This window comes from Garra rufa, chromosome 7 (assembly GCF_049309525.1).
Source record: "Garra rufa chromosome 7, GarRuf1.0, whole genome shotgun sequence".
NCBI lineage: Eukaryota > Metazoa > Chordata > Actinopteri > Cypriniformes > Cyprinidae > Garra > Garra rufa.
This window is the reverse complement of record NC_133367.1, coordinates 2,502,641-2,524,266: the sequence shown is the minus strand read 5'-3', so window position 1 is coordinate 2,524,266 and position 21,626 is coordinate 2,502,641. Positions and strand designations below refer to the sequence as shown.

General features: G+C 35.8%; 1 protein-coding gene and 1 pseudogene across 1 annotated transcript; both read right to left on the bottom strand.

Moving 5' to 3' along the window:
* Window positions 1-8,127: 8,127 nt before the first annotated feature.
* LOC141338456 (uncharacterized) lies at window positions 8,128-13,396 on the bottom strand. The gene is made up of 6 exons (XM_073844004.1): window positions 13,288-13,396; window positions 12,625-12,954; window positions 12,028-12,324; window positions 9,329-9,622; window positions 8,838-9,170; window positions 8,128-8,476 (listed from the first exon to the last, which is right to left on the bottom strand). Exons 1-6 carry the CDS (start codon window positions 13,343-13,345, stop codon window positions 8,469-8,471), a joined length of 1,320 nt encoding a protein of 439 aa, XP_073700105.1. The 5' UTR covers window positions 13,346-13,396; the 3' UTR covers window positions 8,128-8,468.
* Window positions 13,397-18,032: 4,636 nt separating this feature from the next.
* Window positions 18,033-20,388, bottom strand: LOC141338939 (uncharacterized; annotated as a pseudogene).
* Window positions 20,389-21,626: the final 1,238 nt, after the last annotated feature.

The following is a 21,626-nucleotide window of genomic DNA, read 5'->3' as shown; positions in this document are numbered from 1 at the left end:
TCAAATCGCTTGATGTTGTTTGATGAATCTTCACCTAAATGCTTTTATTCTTTTGAATGTGAAAACATTCAGAAGCAGCACAAAGACAAAAGCCATAAATACTCACCAACCAGACGCCACAGACAGAACAAAACTAATCTGAGAAACATTTTCCTCATCGCTTCACTAAAAAGCCCAAGACAGCTTAAAATGTCTGAAAACACTTACATTTATCTGGCTGTGATAATTATCTGGTCGTGACCGCATTCACAGTTTCCGCTCACACGTCCATCTCCTTTAACATCGTGAGAATCAACGAGCTTTTGCTGATCTTACATTTTCAAATGAAAACTAGTGGCACAAGAGTAAAATATAGGACTAGATGTCCGTATCTAGTGGTCTTTTGTGTTGTTTAGTGTTGTGAACTCTGTCTATGCTGTGCAATATTTTAAAAATATAATATCTCAACATTTGTTTGGATCTTGCATTGACAAAATCCTTCTTTGCACATCAGAAGTGGCAGAAGGCATTTAGATGTGTTTATACAGACGGATGTAACTCAGTGTTAACTTGTTTGATGAACTGTGTAAAACAATTGCTATTTGGGAAAAACGGCAGTCTTGCTCAAGTGTTCTTGCTTAACTCAGTCATATGATACAAGTACAATTTTCCCCAACTGTCAAAGACATCCATCGAATGCATATTTACTAAAAAAGTGTGGAGTAATCGCGTCATCTCCATTAGAACTTTATGATTTTATGAAAGCTGGAAAGCGTTCGGACTTCTTAATTTCTTTGTTCACACAGTATCATACCGCTAACTTAACCCTTATGCAGTCTTCATTTTGGAATCACACTCATGGTCTTTGGGGTCTCTAGAGACCCCAGGCAACAAAACTTAAATTTTGTAACAAAATAATAGTTTAAAAAAATATATAATAATTTTTTCCTGTTTATTAATGTTTTTGCTCCACATTTGTGCAGTTTTCGTAGGATTTATGCTATTTTTTAAATATATATAAATTATTAAATAAATATTTATTTTTAATAGTTTTATATGCAAAAACAGCTTTTTATGTAAAATTCACTTTACAAAATACCCACATTTTAAACTTTCATTCGTGGGGATAACATGGATAATTTGATATGGTTTAGTGTAAGATTTTTGCCCATTTTTCGGAAAATGCCGTTTTAAAAGTAAAAAAATACAAGTTTTACCACTAGATGGCTGCAGAGCACTACTATTGACTAATTGCTATTTGACCAACAATAAGATATTTTTTCACAAGTTTTTTTCAGTTGAGTACATATCTACATATTATGAAATCACAATTATAACAATAAAAAATGCTTTTTGTCAAAGTTAAGCATTTTTTGTACTGAAACAAAACCAGTTCTGTTACATATTGAGTAGCAGTACACAACATGATTATAAGAATGCAACAACAACATCTTTTTTTTTTTTTTTGACAAATTATAAGAGAGCAGTTTTTATGGTCACCAAATGTAGTCCTGTGTGTTTCATGATATATAGATATGAACTCAACTGAAAAAAACTTGTCAAAATATATCTTTCAGGTGGTCAAATAGCAAAAAGCATATAGTGGAGCTCTGCAGCCACCTACTGGTAAAAGTATTTTTTTTTTTTTACATTTAAAACTGGATTTTCCAAAAGATGGGCAAAAATCTTACACTAAACCATGTGAAATTATCCATTTTTATCCCCATGAATGAAATTTAGACATGTGGGTTTTTTATGAAAGGGAATTTTACAAAAAAAGCTGTTTTTGTATAAAAACCTATAAAAAATATTAATTTATTAATTTATATATATTTAAAAAATATCCTTAATCCTCCAAAAACTGCACACTTGAGGAGTAAAAACATTAATAAACAGGAAAATAACATTGTTTTGTTTTTTTAACTATTATTTTATACGTAAATTGCATTTTGTTGCCTAAGACCACGAACGAGAGTATTTTTTTCACACTAACATAAAATCAAGCTATCATTCCAATTTAATTTTTTATTTGTAGATCAAGATAGTGTTGACTGATTTACAAAGTCTCATACCATTTGGACAAAGGGGACATTTTTTTAAATTTTAGCGAACGCCATTCGGGGTCCAGAAATCCCCCGAAGACCGCATAAGGGTTAAACCAATTTACCAATATTTGTGAAAAGGTCCTGTTCACACATGATCTCCAAACAGCAATTTACCAGACTGAATGTGTGAAAAGGGCTTACGCAATGTCTAAAACATAACTCAATGTAAACTTCTTGTTTGATGAGCTGTTGCATAAAATCAGTATCACATTTGCAATCATACTGATGTTCAGTAAAACAGCATTCCTGCTCTTGAGATGTTGCATTACACAGTCATACCACGTAAGTAGCGTACAGAATTTACACTCATATCTTGACTTTTGTTGACATTCTATCTGCATTAGTAAAAGCAAGTGAAAGCATGCACACCAGGGGGGTGTTCCATAAAACAAGTTTACCAAATAAGTCAGGCTTATTTCAGTTAGTCTGACTTATTTTAAGACAAATCAAGTGACAATAAGTCAGACTAACTAAAATAAGCCTGGCTTATTTGGTAAATTTGTTTTATGGAACACCCCCCAGGAGTTTATCGCCCACCAAATATTGACACACACAGCGACCACAAACATCAAGCAGAAGCTGTTTATCCCCTGACAGATCAAACCATATTTCTGGACAGCTTCTGTACAAAACAAATGAGAAAAAATATTGCAGGGTCCATTCACCCTCCAGAATTATTCATAATGTTTGCAACAAAATGTATCAATCGAAAATGTATGAGATAGCACAGCAACCTGTATCCTAAATGTATTTATTCATTTGCAGATTTTGGTATTTTGGCAAATCTGATCAAAATCATTAAACTCTTTAGTTGAAATACGTGAGCTTACCTTGCTCTTTTCTTCTGGAGAAAGTAAAAACCGCTAGGTCAGAGTTTCCAGAGCCCACACAGTAATCCCCATATACTCTATGTATATAGCAATGTTTAGAAAAAGAAAACTTTCAATGTTAACTCAAAAAATTCAACGTTTTAGTGAATCAACGTCTCCAAAACAAAACAAGTCTGTGAAGCTCTTATTATTTATTTTCAAATGTAGGCTACATAACAATATGCATTCTGTTATAGTACCTTTTTGGGGTTACATTACAAAATAAAAATTTTAAACACTGCTGTGAAGGTGTTTGAGGGAGTGACGCTCAATTCTTTCCTCTGACTGCTGTAACAGATCGCAATTATGTTTTTCCACTTTTGAGAAGTCGTGGAAACGATATCGTGAGTTTTTGCGTTTTGCTGTTTAAGAAAATGAAAACACGAAAAATGATACCTGTAGCCTCCCGTTCATCGCTGTAGAAGTTTACCGATCTATGCCGACGGAGAAAATCGGAAATGGAACAACGAACAAACTCAATGAATTAACAGATTATTTTAAAGAAGATAACATACATATTTAAAAAAAATACATTTAGTACTAGTTTTTAAGAAAATGCAACGAAAAACAGGCCTAGTCAATAAGTTTATAAAAGAAGTAAACAGAGTAAATGACAATTAGTATGATTTTTTTTAAGTTTCAGAGAAAATGAGCTAAACAATAATATTACTGTTACAAATGATTTTTTAATAATGCAAAGCTGTATATGTTGCCTTTTCTGAAAATTAAAACATACTTAAAGTTAGTATTCCTCTAGGTGGAGCTCGACACAATGCAGTGAAGCTGAGTAAACTAGAGCCCTGCGCCGGACTGTTTTCTTCATCGCGCTCCCGTCCGCGCCCGCCGAATTTCTGACCATAGACCTTTTTCACAGAAACCGGAAATACGCAATCGCAGGGTATGCAGACTTCCTGTGTAATGTCAACACAGCAGAAAGCCGGGTAATTTAAAATTAAAATGGAGAGAGTCTACACAACTTCCCTCGCTGGTTTGTCAAAGATAACTTTTGCAGACCCCATAAGAGTCGTGTAGGAAAACTCCGTCACAAAGAGGAACAAATTGGATAAAGGATATACGTTTTTCCACTAAGAGTTTATCCGCGTTTATACACGCTTAACGTACGTAAAAAATGACCAGAAAACCCCAAATTTCTGTCATACCTTACTTGGAACAAACACTAACTACTATCAAAAGAACGAGCCCTTATTCCACAGATAATATCACGTTAAGCGTTTTCTCCCCCATAGAAGCCCATTATAAGGAAACAGCTTGGTTTATTAACTTACCTTAACAGCGACCAGGGAAGACCAAACTTCTGTTAAATTTCACTTAAAATAAACACTTGCTGCTCTCAAAAGAACGAGCTCTCATTCAGCATAAAGTGATCGCGCCCCATAGAAGTCTATTATACAAAAAAAAAAAAAAGCTTAACGTGGCTTAAAATTTTACTTATAATAAACACTTTCTGCTGTCAAAATAATTAGCTCTTATTGAGCATATAAAGTGAATAATATAAAGTGAATAATATCACGCTTTTCTCCCCATAGAACTCCATTAAGGAAAAAGCTTAACATTGTTTGTTATAATGGACTTCTATGGGGCGCGCACTTTATATGCTGAATAAGAGCTCGTTCTTTTGACAGCAGCAAGTATTTATTATAAGTCAAATTTAACATACGTTTGGTTTTCCCTGGTCGCTGTTGAGGTACGTAAACCACGTTAAGCTGTTTCCTTATAATGGGCTTCTATGGGGGAGAAAACGCTTAACGTGATATTATTCACTTTATATGTGGAATAAGGGCTCGTTCTTTTGATAGTAGTTAATGTTTGTTCCACGTAAGGTCTGACAGAAACTTGCGGTTTCCTGGTCGTTTTTTACATACATTAAGCCACGTTAAGCGTTTTTCACGTTGTTTAACTGGTTACCGGCATACCGGGGCGGAAATGGGTTTACACAGCAATTACGTATTTCCGGCGCAAAATACGGAAGTTGTGAGAAGGGTCTATTACCGCCCGCTCCCGCAACGTGTGTGTTACACTCCCGCCCGCTCCCGCAATATGTATGTCCACTCCCGCCCGCACCGCACCTGCAAAACTCTGAGAATTTATTCCCGCACGATAATAGAAATGGACTGATTTTGCCTCTTCTTCCGTCACGCAGGAAAAAACAAACGTATTTCAGTCATTCTTGAGACATGGGACAAAACATGTCCACCAATTATAACTGATATTAGTTTTAAAAATAAAACATATTTTCAATTGTAAATGCTATGGGGATTAATAATAGAATGTATTTAACACAATTATCCCCTTCAATATCATTTGCTCATTATTATGTGAAATCTATGACACTTATTGTCTTCTCACTACATCTAAAACTGTGTGTCCACAGAGAAGGGTTTATTCATTAATATGCTATAAAATGGATTAAACAAAAAAATTATTGATGAAAAAGACCTTGTTTTATCAAAGGCAACACTTAATAATATCTCATATTAAAGCAAGGTTGTTTTTCAGTCAGACATGTGTGTTTAATAAGGTTTCGAAGGTGTGTCCTCACTTTTTGTCAACACCATCAGACATTACTTAAAATGTAATAAAATCAGGGAATATCAGGGGCTATCACTCTAAAAGGACCCCCTTGCCACAGTCCTCTTCTGCAGAGTACATCAATGTCACACAGGCTCTGCTAAGTTTTATAGTTTTAGAATATTTTAATTCTAATGTTAATATTTCGTGTGTCACAACTATGATATGTCAACACCAAACATCCAATTTCTGAGAAAATTATTTGAAATCTTTAAACCATTTTATTCTCCTGAAGCAGGTTCCATTAGCCTCTAGCATCAACAGAAAAAAAAACAAAATGTCTACTACATGAACTCCATTTGTTTTGTGAAAGAAATGGCAAATTTGTCAACACCGTCAGATGTCACCACCGTAAGATTTTGTGTTCCAATAATATATCAAAATACTTAAATGTGACTCTTGAATAGAAGCTTTATGAACAATAACATACTCACTGTTTGTTGTGGTTGTTTTAATACAGTAATTAATTGATTCAAGGTTTTTGATAGTTAAATTGACTACAAATTCAGGTTTTGGTCAACACCGTCAAATGTGTCAACTCCGTCAGTTCTGTCACCTCCGTCAGATGAATAGTTTGATGATATTTCATTATGATATTTTATATTTGTTGTGGAATTGTTGGTCACACATCTACTAACATGAGAATGTGTTTTGAAATGTTAAAAACATCTAGAAAGCTGTTAAAGATAAAGTTGAAATTATATTACACATTCCAAGTTAAAAAACACATTTTTTTTTAAAAAAAGAGAAGAGTTGGGAGGTTGTATCAAAGCATAGCTCAGTAGCTTAGTACATATAAGATACATAAATGTAGTTTTTTTTTGTCTGAGTACAAAGTTTTATTTTTTTAAATTTTGCACCCTGTTTTGTCCCACCTCTCAAGAATGACTGATTTGTATTGCTGTTATTAAAGAGATTCATGTTTGTTTCTTTCCCTGGCCTGCATGTATTCTGACACACTGGTAGGGAATAGTAGCCTGGGCTATCGGGGACATCTAAAACGCTTAGGCTACCGCCTTCAAGTACTTTTTTTCACGTAATCGCCGTATGCAGCCAGAGGAGGGAGCGCCGCGCCACTCATTACAACCATAGATTACAACACACAGACTAATCCAGCGCGTTGTGCCGCAGACAGGCCGTTAGAAGTACAGAACGGATTTGCATCGGGCGAGGGAAGAGGGAGGGCACTGCGGGGCAGCCCAAACAACGGGAAAAAGGCGAGTGGACGGAAGAAAACTGGACAGGTTTTCCCGAAACCCCCTTTCGAAATCCCCCTGCAAAACAAGTTAAGCTGTCCAATGAATGGAGTTGCACTTTAACTTATTGGAATACCTCCGTATCCTGAAAACGAAGTAAGTGCAAGACTTTTTTCCTCACTAACGCAAAGCGCGCTGAGCATCCCGATCCCGCAGTGCTTTTTTTTTAGCCGCCCATTCCCGCCCGCGGCAAAGTTCAAACCGCCCGCTCCCAGCGGGTCCCAATCACAATGCAGCCCTCTAGTAGGGCTGTTCGATTCCGAAAATTTTGGAATCGATTCCGATTCCGATTCCTGGTTCTGGAATCGATTGGATCGATTCCTCACTGTTGTTTCGATTCTTTTTCGATTCTTGTTTCTTAGATTGGAGGAAGCTAATTTCGCAATAAATGCAGGATGTAAAGGTCGTATAAAGTTACCTTCTCATAATATGAAGCTTCAAAAAAAAAAAAAAAAAAAAGAATATATATATATATATATATATATATATATATATATATATATATATATATATATATACTATTTTTCTGTAGCTCTGGCTGATTTCAAATTGTAATTCATTGCCCAGGAAATTAGTCATAACCCACAGCTTAGCAGTGGACATGCATTTATTGCATTAATAAAACAAGACGTGACGTGTATAAAATGACAAAATTAGCAAACTATACACTGAAACAAAATAAACAGAACTTTAACAACAACACTGATATAAGAGCTATAATTTCGCAATAAATGCAGGAGGATATAAGAGCTGGTGGCGAAGCTGTCAATCAGATGCGCTCTCAGCCACTGATACGTGCTCTCTGCGTTATCATTGGCTGATAGAAAGATAAAAAATATCATTTATTTAAGATGTAAATAAGATCAAGACACGTCATGATCTATTCTGTCGTGCAGCGCTCAAAATTGTGGACATCATGAGCCAACTCTCCCATAAAATAACATCTGAATCGTTTTTTGAACTGGTTCATTTAAATGATCTATCCGAACGAATCTTTTCGTGGAAATGTATCAGAATATAATAACTATTAACAAGCAAGAGGCAAATTAATGGGTGCTTCTCAAACTGAAGGCTGCATCCTTAAACTCAGACGAGTTTAGTAATGAGTCGTTTTTATTACGTTTATTTTCGTCAATCGACGTTTGATGACTTGCAGCCGAAATATGCAGCATTCATGGAATGCAGCCTTCCGTTTAAGAGGTAAGTTTTGTTGAACTGAAAACGGCTCTGAATGAGGAGTCGATTCCCCTTGAGAGGATCGATTCCAAACGTTGGAATCGACTCTCGATTCCCAATGCCTCGGAATCGAGGAATCGATTCTTTTTGGAATCGATTCCCAGCCCTACCCTCTAGAGTAAACCATTCATGAGGGCAGGAGGATACATAAAGAGAGAGAAAAAAGCATGTTTATACTAAATAATTAAAGCGTTATTTGATCATCTAGACGTATTTATCATTCAAAATCACAATCAACTCATTAGAGAAAGAAGATATATATATATATAGCCTATATGATAACATATGATAAAATCACATTATATTTGAAAAAGAGTGTAAAGGCAGATGCAGTTGTTGTGGTCAGAGCATAATTTGTGAGGAAGCAGAATCACAGATACTTGTTTGATCATTGTTGAGCTGAAACACATGTATGGTAGGCTACCGCCATCATCTTAGATTCCTGTCAGACAAACAAACAGTAAAGGCCTGATAAATAACAATTAGTGAAAGAAATGTGCAGCAAATTCATCATGAGAATTGAAAATGTATTAGACCTGAACATCAATCAGAAACAATGAGTATTATGGGATTTAAATCATTGAGTAGGCTATTATTGGGTATAATCAGTCATTAGAGTAAATGTGTCTGATCTACACCAAAAGACAGAGATCAGCTCAATAAACATTTAACAAGATTACAATGTCCGAGAGGAGAGAGTCACTCAAAAATGGTGGTTTGTTTTATAAATACCTATTTAATAATTATTAGTATAAAATTTTTAAGAATACTACTATTACTATTATTGTGTAACTGTGACTCACCAGAGATAGTAACGTGAAATCTGTATGTGATGTCTCTGTTTCCTATGATGGTCACGTCATAAAGTCCAGAGTCTGTGGTTCTGGTCTTTGTGATGGTCAGAGATCCAGTCTGAAGATCCACCTTCAGTCTGTCTTTGAATCTCCCATCAGGACCATCATATGTTGACATCTTACTGAACTCTCTACTGAGTTTAGCTATGATTAAGTTGTTTGGTCCAAACGTCCACAGTATCAGGTCACCTGTCTGTGTTTCAGTAAGACCAGAGTTTAGAGTGACTGACTCTCCCTCCATCACTGACACTGACTTCACTTCATCTGAATTACCAGAAACACCTGAAGAACAAGATAAAGACCATTAAATCACTAAGAGTGAACAGTCTGAAATTCAAAATGAAAATCATCTCCAGTGAAGTCTTGTTTACTGAAATCGCATGACTCAATTTATCCATAAAATAGCCACATAATAAACACCTGTTCCACTGCTGCCGTACCTGAACATGGTTGACAGAGTTTGCTGATGTCCAGATGTTGAGTCTGGTTAGTGAATGAGTTGTTGAGCACACAGCTGTAGGTGTTTTTATCCTCATATTCCACCTCCAGAGGTAGAGAGAGACTGATGCTGAGATCAGACACACTGATGCTGGACAATAAACTGTTTTCTTTGTACCAGGAGAGAGTCACATGACTCACATTCACCACTGAACACACCAATGAACATGATGATGATAATGATGAAGACGATGATGAAGAACAGTCTCTACTGATGACAGGAACATGCAGACGAGCTGAAAAAATTAGTGAATATATGAACAGTAGGTAACAGTTATAAAGGTTTTATTTTCATGAGAGTTTAATGCTGAGACTGTTTATGCATCCTAATTCATTTCTCAACATTTATAATAGATTCATATTTAACAAACACTGTCAAAGAGGGAGATGACATACGCAATGACAAAAAGACTATTTAAAAACATTAAGATAAAGTACATAAATGAAAGTGCATTTCACATGCTGTTGTGCAAATTGAATATACGACAGGTGGAAATTATAGGCAATTGGCAAGACACCCCCAATCAGAGGTGTAAAAAGTACTCAAAAAAATTTTACTCAAGTGAAAATACAAATACTCAGTGAAAATTTTACTCAATTTAAAGTACAAGTATCTGGCCAAAAACATACTTGAGTAAAAGTAAAAAAAAGTACCAACTTAAAATTGTACTCAAGTATTAAAAATGTCAAAGTACTGACAGACATACAGAAGTAGTGTTAATTTCGTCACCTATTTTTAATTTAGTCTTAGTCTTAGTCTTGTGCCAAATGTCCTAGTTAGTTTTAGTCATATTTAGTCATTCACATATCTTTTTTTGTTAGTCAAGTTTTAGTCGACGAAAAGTCTCGTCATTTTAGTCTAGTTTTAGTCAAAATCAAACTCAAGGTATCTTAGTCAAGTTTTAGTCGACTAAAAGTCTTTTAATTTTAGTCTAGTTTTAGTCAAAAAAGAAGTCAATATATTTTAGTCTAGGTTTAGTCAAAAAATCGTAGTCTTTTTTTAAAATAACACATTATTACTGAGATTATTACTGATAGACATTTCAGTAAAAAAAAGTGTTTCACATATCTCAAACATTGGTTAAATGTCATAATTACCTGACAAAATACACTTGTTGAATGATTTTTGTTGAATGCAAATGTTAAACGTGTCTGGTTTTCAATTTCTGATTTAGGAGACACATTCACAAATGATTAACCCTTTCAGTGGTGAGTTTAAAATATTCTAGCGGACCCCTGAGAGTGATTTTTTTTTAAGCGACCGTTATTTTAGAACGTTCGTCCTTATTGTTTCCATGGCGACGCATCAAGCTTGTCACGTGTCACAACACAGACACAATAACACTGTATGACAGATAGATCGCTTTTATTTAGTTTTTCCTTTTTTTCCAGAATACTCACACACTTGCTTACCATGTCATGAACTATCTAATATTCCGATTCACAAATATGTGTGAATTAGTATGTTTCGTCGTTTAAAATCCTATATAAATGATCTGGATCGTAATCTGTAACGTGAGATGGGCGCGGCCATGTTTGTTCGCGCTGCCGTTCAGACTCAGAGAGTCCTGTCAGCCGTATTTACAGCACATATACATTCATCCGTTTCTCCCGAAATACATGCAAGTAAGTGGCTGGTGAACTAGAAGAGGAATAGAGTGAACTTTTTAGTTAATAAGCCTATGTGTATGTGACATGAATAAAACACATCGGCAAATTATATTTGAATAGATTGTTATTTTCTGCTTCCATAGACCTATGTGTGTATTTTACAAACTCTAAATGTCTCCTTTTACTAGTACTTATGTGTATTTAAATGTCTGAAACCTAAAATAAGCGTTATGTGGTTAAAAACACTGCATAGTTGTGATTATATGTCAAGCGCAGAGCTCGTCCGTCTCTGGCTCAGCGCCAGCCAGCGCGCCAAAGCGCAGTTTGAATATTTTAAAGCCGTAACAGCTGATGAAAAAGCAGAGACGATTGTAGACGAAAATGAAGAGAGATTTTATCTTAGTTTTTATTTTATACAAAACATTTTCGTCTCGTCTTTTTTCGTCAACAATAATGCATGTTAATTTAGTCTTAGTCAGCGTTTTTGGACAGTGGTGCAGTCTTGTCATCGTCCCGTCTTAGTCATGAAAAAAAAGGTCGTTGACGAACATATTTCGTCTCGTCTCGTCTGACGAAATTAACACTATACAGAAGTATGGTTAAAAGATGAGAAAGATGCAGTAGCACATGTCAAACACGTGTATCTAGTGCCACAACAATAATTAAAATGCGGTACAGTGGAACAACGAAAAAAAAAACAACACCAGGGAAAGGTATTAAAACTCCATCCTTTCCACTCTCATGCCATCCCATATGACTTTCATTTACCAGATGAAACACAAACAAACAAACAAACAAAAAACATCTCCATATGACGCAAGTGTATGGGACATATAAAATGACACTTCAAAAACTATGCGCAAGTGAATATGACTAACGCATGCAACCCCTGTGAAATGATGTAAGATATGTAAGAAGAATACAAAGAATAATAGTTTTGAATGCAACTCCCTTACCAGTGCCCTGAAGATTATTGAGACACATGTATCTTTTATCCACATAATAAATATCAATTCCACTGCTGCCGTACCTGAACATGGTTGACAGAGTTTGCTGATGTCCAGATGTTGAGTCTGGTTAGTGAATGAGTTGGTGAGCACACAGCTGTAGGTGTTTTTATCCTCATATTCCACCTCCAGAGGTAGAGAGAGACTGATGTGGAGATCAGACACACTGACGCTGGACACTAAACTGTTTCCTTCGTACCAGGAGAGAGTCACATCACTCACATTCACCACTGAACACACCACTGAACAATATGACGACGATGATGATGTTGAAGAAGATGAACAGTCTCTGCTGATGACAGGAACAGGCAGATGATGAGCTGAAAACATGACAGAATAAATGAACATTAAGTAACAGTATTCAAGAGGTTGTTTTATTTTTTTGTGAGTGTTTAATGCTGAGACTGTTTATGCATCCTAATTAATTTCTCAAAAATTATAATACTGTCAAAAACGGTCAAAGAGGAAGATGTCTTACAAAAATGACGAAAAGACTATTTAAAAACACAAGAAAAAGTACATAAATAAAAGGGGATGCAATCTTAAATGGTTTGTTTTATACATTTTTATTTAATAATCATTTTTAAAAAAAAAAAGTAAATCATGAAGCTGGCACTCACCATAGACAGTGACGTGGAATCTGTATCTGGTCTCACTAATTCCACTGATTGTTATTTGATAAAGTCCAGAGTCTGTGGTTCTGGTGTTTGTGATGGCCAGAGATCCAGTTTGCCTGTCCAGATTCAGTCTGTCTCTGAATCTCCCTCCAAGAACCTCATAATATTTCTTACCAGAGGCTCCACTGAGTTTAGCTATAAGCAAGTTGTTCTGTCCAAACCTCCAGATTATCTGATCATCTGTCTGTGTTTCAGTAAGACCAGAGTTAAGAGTGATTAAATCTCCCTCCATCACAGACACTGACTTCTCTGCATCTGAATGACCAGACACACCTGAAGAAAAAAAGAAAAAGAAAAAAAAAAGATTATTCCGTTTAAATGATAGACTTTTAAATAACTTTATGATGGATTACTGTAAACTGTTAGAAAATTACAATTAAATTAAATGTCTAATCAATTCGGAATGAAACTCATTTACTGATGTGGTTTGAGCTCCACACAACACGAAACACAGAAACCCTTTTACCTCAGATGAGAATCATGCACTGAAACTAAAGCTGCTGCTGTTTGAGCTTCAGTGTTTTTATTGAAGCACAATTTTAGAAAAGCCAACAGTGAATCTGTCAAATAAAGAGCTGAAGCCATAAAAACATATTTTAAACTCACCAACCAGGCGCCACAAACACAAACAGAACAAGACTAATTTGACTGCCATTTTTCTCATCGGTTCACTAAAAAGCTCTCGATAGCAACTCTCAAAATGTCTTAAACATGAGTGAACTGTGATGTTTATCTGGTTGTGTGTGAATCCTCCCCCAACCTTCATCACAGTTTATTTTCAGACGTCCATCCTCTTTAACATCACAAAAAATCAACAAGCTTTTGCTGATCTCACATTTTCAAACTGAAAACCAGGAACAGGCAAAGTTCAGATGATCAGCAAACAGGCTGTCTGAAGCCATTTAAGTCAAAGTTTACGTCAAAACCAGTGGAAATGAAGCTAAAATAAACAGGCTTGGTAATGTGTCTTTATCCACACTAGCGTTTTCAAGTTTTTTCCAAAAGCCTGAAAAATATTAAATCATGTGCACATGCAACATTTAATAAAAGCATGCAGAGACTATCTGGTACCCAGGGCACTATGTATTGTCCTATGCAAATATACAAAAAACATGTTTTGCTACAGGACCCTTTTGGGTGTTTTTTTCACAATTTTTCTTATTTGCTCCTCTAGCCGACTTTAGGATCTTCTAAATATTATTCAATATAAATATCTTTAATGTAATATCATCTATGACAGCATTTCTTGTCCAAATTCACAATCTCTATGCATTTCTCTGTTTTCCTGATGATAGTTAGATGAGCTAGAAAACATGAGCGAATAGAGACAAATGGAGATATTCAAGCAGAAGAGGAAGAAACATGAAGAGGAACCATGATTGATCAAAAGTGGAGCGTGCAAACGAAATTTTAATTAATGACTTAATTATTAACTTTCCTTTGCCTTCTATTATATTTATATGCTTTCAAAACCTAAATGTCCCCAACACTTGGGCCAAAGCCAGTGTGTTGTAATACTAAAGAGGAATCAGAACTAGACAGCTGTCTAGGTTTGTAGATATTTAAATATAAACACAAACCTAGACAGCTAGACAGTTCTGCTATCTATTTTGGATGACGAGCCGAGAGACAAGGGAACAGTTTAACAAGTGTCTCTTTACTTAAGTGCAGGAGTTATTTAACACACATGAGACTTTCTACAATAACATCTAGAGGCGCGTTTAGGAACTGAGAATTTAAAGCAACAGAACACATATATTCTACAATCTAGTTCTGTCAGGGTCCTCATGACATGAGTAGCAAGCTGAAGTATCTTTTACCTAGTAACTGAGGAGGGTGGCACAGATTGAGTTAGGCAGGTCATTCCACCAGCCAGCCGCATTCTGGATCAGTTGCAGAGGCTTGACAGTCATGTCACTTTGTTTCACTTCGTTTTCGTAAGATTGAGTTTAAGGTGATCTTTCCGCTAACAAGCAAGCCTTGATGCGAGCAACTATTGTTGGATCATCTAGCTGGAATGAGAGGTAAAGTCTCATCAGCATAGCAGTGATCAAGAAAAAATGTGTATCTGAGGGTTGAATCCTAGTAATGCCATGTAGATTGAAAAGAGAAGTGGTCCAAGTACTGAGCCCTGAGGAACCCCAGTAGCTAAATGTTGTGGCGTAGACACTTCAACCCTCCAAGGACCTACCTGAGCGGTAAGACTTGAACCACTGGAGTGTCAAAAGCAGCAAGATGACTACTGAGGATTTGAATGTTCCTGTCAGATCGGGCAATAAGTGAAGTCTTAGTTAAGTGCCCACTTTTAAAACCAGATGTCCAGGAGATTGTTCTGCATGAAAAGGGTAGAGATTGACGGACTATTGTCCTATTTAATTCTGGAAAGGAGGTGACTTGAGGCCAAGTATGGTGACCTATAGTTGGAATTTTTGCTATGCATTTAACCCATCCAGTGGGCTATTGCTGCGCCGCCCAGGGAGCAGTTGGGGCCTTGCTCAAGGGACTCACCTCAGTCGTGGTATTGAGAGTGGAGAAAAGGCTGTCCATTCACTCCCTGAGACTCGAACCTGCGACCTTTGGGTTACAAGTCTGACTCTATAACCATTAGGATTTTATCCCAGTCCCATCAGCAACCAAACCAGACATTTTAACATCACTTAACTTTGTCACACATGTTCAGGTACAAGAGAACTGACATTGCCATTTATTAACTGAGCTGATCTCAATTCTGAGCACTTCAACAGTTGCAAGAAAAAGAGACAGTCAATGAAAAGTGGCAGAAAGTGAAAGAAGTCACAGCCACAGGGAATGGCTATCATCAGAGACAGAAAGATAGAAGAGAGAATATAAAAAAAGACAGCAGTAATTACTGGTAGAACAATAGTAGCAAAAACCAAGTCACAAGAAGAGTACACAGAAGCAAACAAGAATGTACAGACAGATGGAACTACAATGGAGATGCCGGCAACAGAAGCAGACACAACAGACAAGAACTGTACTCCAACAAGAAGAAACTTGGAAGAAAATTCACAAAACTTGAGAGAGCAATACAAAATAAAGATGATAGATTGATACCTGTTGAAGAAGGGCAAAAGAGTAGATGGTGGAGCATTTTGAAGAGCTGCTGAATAGACCACCTCCGACCCTCACTGGACATCCTACCAGCCTCCAGTGACCTACCAATTGACTGCAATGACAAAATTTGATGTGCAGTTTAAGCAGTTAAAGGCTGAAAAGTATACCAGCAGAGGCACTGAATGCTGAGCTAGAAAACTATGTTTAATATCACCTTTCCTGTTTCTTCTGGCAATAGACCGGATCATGAGCCCAGAAGCGAAATGGCATGCAGTGGATATTATGGACACATTTGGATGAGCTTGACTTTGCCAATTACCAGGCCTGTCTCTCTTACACCCAACAACAAATTCAGAAAAATACCAACATCACTGCTGATGCTTTAGCAAGCTTGGGCCTCAACATCAATCAAGAGAGGAGCAAGGTGTTGAAGATTAACGCAGCCAGTAAAACACCCATAATGCTGAGAGACGGTGTTAGAAGAAGTGGACAGTTCCCCCTACCTTGGCAGCATAATTGACCAGCATGGGGGTTGTACCACAAGGCAAGCCCTTACCTGGAACCCCCAAGGGAGGAGGAAAAGGGGCCAGCCAAGAAACACCTGGTGCTGTGAACTGGAGGCAGACTTGAAGAGAATGAACCATACGTGGACACAGACGTCTGGAAAAAAACTGTTGGTGGGCTGCTGGGTTGACTATTTTATTTTAAGAATGAACTGGTTTTTCTGTTTGCAATGAATATATAGTGTGCAAATGAGGCGCAGGTGCAATCACACAGTTGAAACATTAAATACTCCATAATTTTTGGTCATACAGTAAAGGTGTAATTAGCAGTTTGAACATTTAAGAATATAGGCAAAGATCATTAGAATTCTTTGTAAAGCAAACACTGCTCTGTTCTTATTTCACTCTGGAACATAAAATTGTTAAGAATGATCCAAAAAATGTATAAATGTAAATCTGTTTGTATACTGCACAGAGCTAAACTGTTCAAACACATATAGTTAGCTGCCCTTCAGAGGGCGCCCAACATGATAAATATAATAAATCATGGAGAGACTTTGATTTTTAGACTGAGAAAACTTTATTGAGAAAGGCAAGCAAGTGCAGATAACAAATGGACAGCAGTAGTAAAACTGTAAAAAAAAAAAAAAAAATCCATAAAATTTACGGTAAAAAACTGGCAGCTGTGGTTGCCCGTAAAAAATATGGTAGCAATGTTTTACATTTGAAGGTTTTCAATTAAATTTACAGGTACTGTAAATACCGTAATTTCATACTAAAAACCATAACTCATAAAATGGTAATGTACCAACTTTTTGAAGCACTGAAATCTGTTTTGTACCTTTGTAATACAATGATAACCACCAAAAGCAGGTGGTGACAATAACATCACATGATGAACCAAAGCCCATCGCACGGAGGTTATAAATAATAACATATATAGAAGGTGCACAGTGTCATTCACACAAACACTAAACACCATCATGGTAACACACATAAAACTGATTTAATGCAAAAAAAAAAAAAACATTAATTCACAACATTAGATGTAACATACAACCCTAATGTACAAAACATTATTTTTACGTTATTAAAAAAAAAAAAAAAAAAACATCAAATAAAAAAATGAAATTCAGGGAATTCTGGGAATGTCAATTTACGGTTATTCACTGTAAATTTTACTTTCTTTTTCACTTCGGAAAACGGTATACTACCGTAAAATTAAATGCAATGTCCAACACAGTTTTTCACCGTATATAGAAGGAGAACTTACCGTTAACCATTTCACAGGTTTTTACAGTAGCATTTTTACAATTTTTTACCGTTAAATTCACTGTAATTTTTTACAGTGTATGTTTTTTTTTGTATTTGTTTGATGTATCTGAGGAAATATAACAAGAAAACAATAAAGCTTTCAAAGTAGATTTAAAAAAAAGGTCATGTGTTCATATTTAGCCAATTGAAGAGCTTCAGTATTAAAGCCGTCTGATCTGTACAACAATTAAACAACAAGACAGCTACATTTTAAAATGCTTTAAAAACTCATAAAAGCTAACATTGTAACGATTAAGACTAAAAGATTGTAAAATCATAAGGCTCACTTTTGTAAGTTTGAGCATAAATATGTAGGTTACTTTATGCTCTCATGTAGAGGGAAAATGACTTGCAAATAAATGAACATCAAAGCAGTATATTGATGCTGTATATAAAGCCATTACAAAAATATAAAGGTTAATACATGATAAAGTCGTTTTGGAGAAACTACATAATAAGTTATGGAATATGTGCTTGATCTTGTTCAGCTCTTCTGGATCTGATGTCATAAACCAGAAGAATGACAGTAGCCACGCCCACCAGAGCAGAGAGGACCAATCGGATCACAGCTTCAGTAGGACCACAACAGTGGACAGAGTCTGAGGAATAACAACATCAAACTGAGATCAGCTCAGTCAATAAACTTTAATATCAGCGCCGACATCAAATAATATCAGCGGTGCTGCCGTACCTGAACATGTGTGACAGAGTTGAGTGATATTGAGATGTCTGGTCTGGTTGCTGATGGGATTGTTGAGCACACAGCTGTAGGTGTTTTTATCCTGATATTCCACCTCCAGAGGTAGAGAGAGACTGATGCTGAGATCAGACACACTGATGCTGGACAATACACTGTTTCCTTTGTACCAGGAGAGAGTCACATGACTCACATTCACCACTGAACACACCAGGAAACAATATGAAGATGATGAAAAACAGTCTCTGCTGATGACAGGAACAGGCAGACGAGCTGAAAAAGATAAGCGAATAAAGAGAAATGAGGATGAATGAAGATATTTAAGCAGAAGAGGAAACATTGAGCGTAACCAGAACTGATCAAAACAATTTAATAGAAAGTTAAATATAACGCTATAGTTTGTAATTCTAAGTAATACAATATTTCTTTAAATTTAGCGCTGCAATAAATAAATTAAACCAAAAATTTACTCGCCATAGACTGTGAGACTGAAACTCTCAGTCAGTTTGTTAGTCTGTCGTTTATAATGTCCAGCATGTTCAGTTGTGGTGTTTGTGATGGTCAGAGATCCAGTTTGTTTGTCCAGCTTCAGTCTGTCTCTGAATCTCCCATCAAGAACATCATCATATACAGCCATGATGTCAGCCCATAAATTGATTTCAGCTATTAAAACATTTTTGTTTCCAAACATCCACTGAATCAGACTTCCACCCATTATGTTAGTGAGTTTAGAGTTTAGAGTGACTGAATCTCCCTCCATCATCAATACTTCATCTGTAAATCCAAACAGGGTTTGTCAAAGATTAATTCTGTTAAATTACTATGATGGTTTATGAAAAAAGTAAATTATTATTATTTAAATTTGAAATTAATATCATGCAACAAAATGGTGTCTATTAATTATTGCAAAAAAAAAAGAAAAGAATTATTATTTATTTTTTTTTTTGCCAAAATAAGAGAAACTAAAATTTAACTTACTATGGACACTGATGAAGAAAACAAACCCCATATTACTACTATGCAGTTCATAAATTCCAGATTGTGTGATTGTGATGTTTGTGATGGTCAGAGATCCAGTTTGATTGTCCAGTTTCAGTCTGTCTCTGAATCTCCCATCAAGAACGTCATCATATACAGTGATTCTGTTGTCTGCTACGTTGATTTCAGCTATTAAAATGAATTCGTTTAAAAATTTCCACCGAATGACATCAACATTCTTCATATCAGTAAGACCAGAGTTTATAGTGACCGAATCTCCCTTCTTTACTAACACCGACTTCAGTACTGTAACACAAAACAGAAAGAGAACAAAAGAAAACAAGGTTCATCGCGGACAGAATTGGTTATTTGGTGGTTTACTAAAGTAAATAGTTTTAAGTTTAATTTTGAAATTAATTTTGGGTCTCGTCATGAATCAACAGGAGCTTATATATACTCACCACCATAGACAGTTAGATGTATAGACTTGATCACACTGTTGGTCTGTAGTGCATAACTTCCAGTATGTTCAGTTGTGGTGTTTGTGATGGTCAGAGATCCAGTTTGATTGTCCAGCTTAAGTCTGTCTCTGAATCTCCCATCAAGAACATCATCATATACAGTGAAACTGTCAGCTGGTTTATTGATTTCAGCAATTAAAGTCTTCTCAGAATATCCAAACCTCCACTGAATCACATCACCATCCAGTATTTCAGTAAGATCAGAGTTTAGAGTGACCGAATCTCCCTCCAGCACATTAAAACATCCTGAAGAACAGAAATTATCATAGATTAAAACTTCAAAATCACTTTATGTTGGTTTGATTAAGCTTCATTAAAATAATTGTAATAATTTAAATGTGAAGGAAATAATATTCTACAGCAGTACAAAAAAGATGGTAAACGAAAAAAAATTTTTTTTTCAATACAGCCAACTTTAATGCTGATTACTGTTTAATGGTGCAATCACACTTGTAGTTTGGTTCTCTTAAAAAAGAAAGTGATGCATTTGGTCCTAGTCCACTTAGCATTCACGTTAGCTTTTTTGACAGCATAAGGCGTTTTAAAAAGCACCATAAAGTTGTGTTTATATTTTATTCAAACCGCACCAGAGTTCATTTGGAAGTGGACCTAGACGCATTTCTTTAGCGGGTCTTGGTCCGCCTGTTTGGTGCACACCAGAGTTCAGATGGCGTTCCCATTTACTTAAATGAACCACACTTACAGAGCATTTGCAAGTTTGTTTTTAATTGAACCAAACACATGCACGAACACACATTCATATGTAACTGAATCAATCCCAAACTGAATACCCTGAATAACTTGAACTCAGACTTGTTTAGATATGAGAAATCATATAAATTTATACATGAGAATAAGTGAATGTTAATCCTCTCTAACTAATTTAACCAGTAATTTATGACATGCTACCAGAACAGAAGCAACTGAAGCCATAAAAACTCATTTCAAACTCACCAACCAGACGCCCCAAACACAAACAGAACAAAACTAATCTGAGAAACATTTTCTTCATCGGTTCACTGAAAAGTCCACAACAATGATGCTTAAAATGTCTGAAAACACTCAAGCCTGACCTGTGATATTTATCTGGATGACTCCTTCCTCAACCTCAGTTTCCGTTCACACGGATACCTCCTTTAACATCATGAATATCAACAAGTTTGGCTGATCTTACTTTTTCATATGAATTCTGGCCTTAGTGTAAAAAGTAATTAAAGAGTATAATACTGGATTAGAAATCAGTATATCCTTGTGTTTAATTTAGTGTTGTGAGCTGTCAGTCATATTTGACATCTGACTAAGGGTGTGCAATGTTGAAAAAATATGCATGTTTTAATTTTGTAAACAGTAATTTTGCTAGACTACTGAAGATTTTCATATTCTAACTTTAACTCCATAAAGTTTACACTCGAGGGCGGTTACTTATCAAATGAAAGCAGTACTAACAAATTCCATCCTTGCACTGCAGAAGTGGACCAGAAGCTGCATCTGACAAGCTATTTAAATGTTTTTACACTGATATTTTAATGAAGCTTGGATGTGCCAAATGTATGTTAAGTGGAAATGCATAAATTATATTATGCAATTAATGTTGGAATACAACTTGGAGAATATTGACATAATGAGCAAGTCACCGACTTGTTCAAAACATCAGACTACAGATTCACTCAGTGACAAAAATCTGCTTTGTGTTCTTCTGTGGATTTATATTATTTTCAATGTTAAACAGAACAAAAACCAGGCAATATTATGTCTAAAATGTAACGCAGTGTTAAATTTTTGTTTGTTGAACTGTTGCATAAAATTAATATCACATTTGCAATCATGCTGATGTTGAGGGAATAGCAATCTTGCTCT

Coding starts and splice junctions, on each gene's coding strand:
- LOC141338456 (XM_073844004.1), bottom strand. CDS start 13,345: ATGAGAAAAATGGCAGTCAAATTAGTCTTGTTCTGTTTGTGTTTGTGG. Junction 12,955..13,287: donor GTGTTTGTGGCGCCTGGTTG/GTGAGTTTAAAA, acceptor TTTTTTCTTCAG/GTGTGTCTGGTCATTCAGAT. Junction 9,171..9,328: donor ACTCTGTCAACCATGTTCAG/GTACGGCAGCAG, acceptor CTTGTTCTTCAG/GTGTTTCTGGTAATTCAGAT.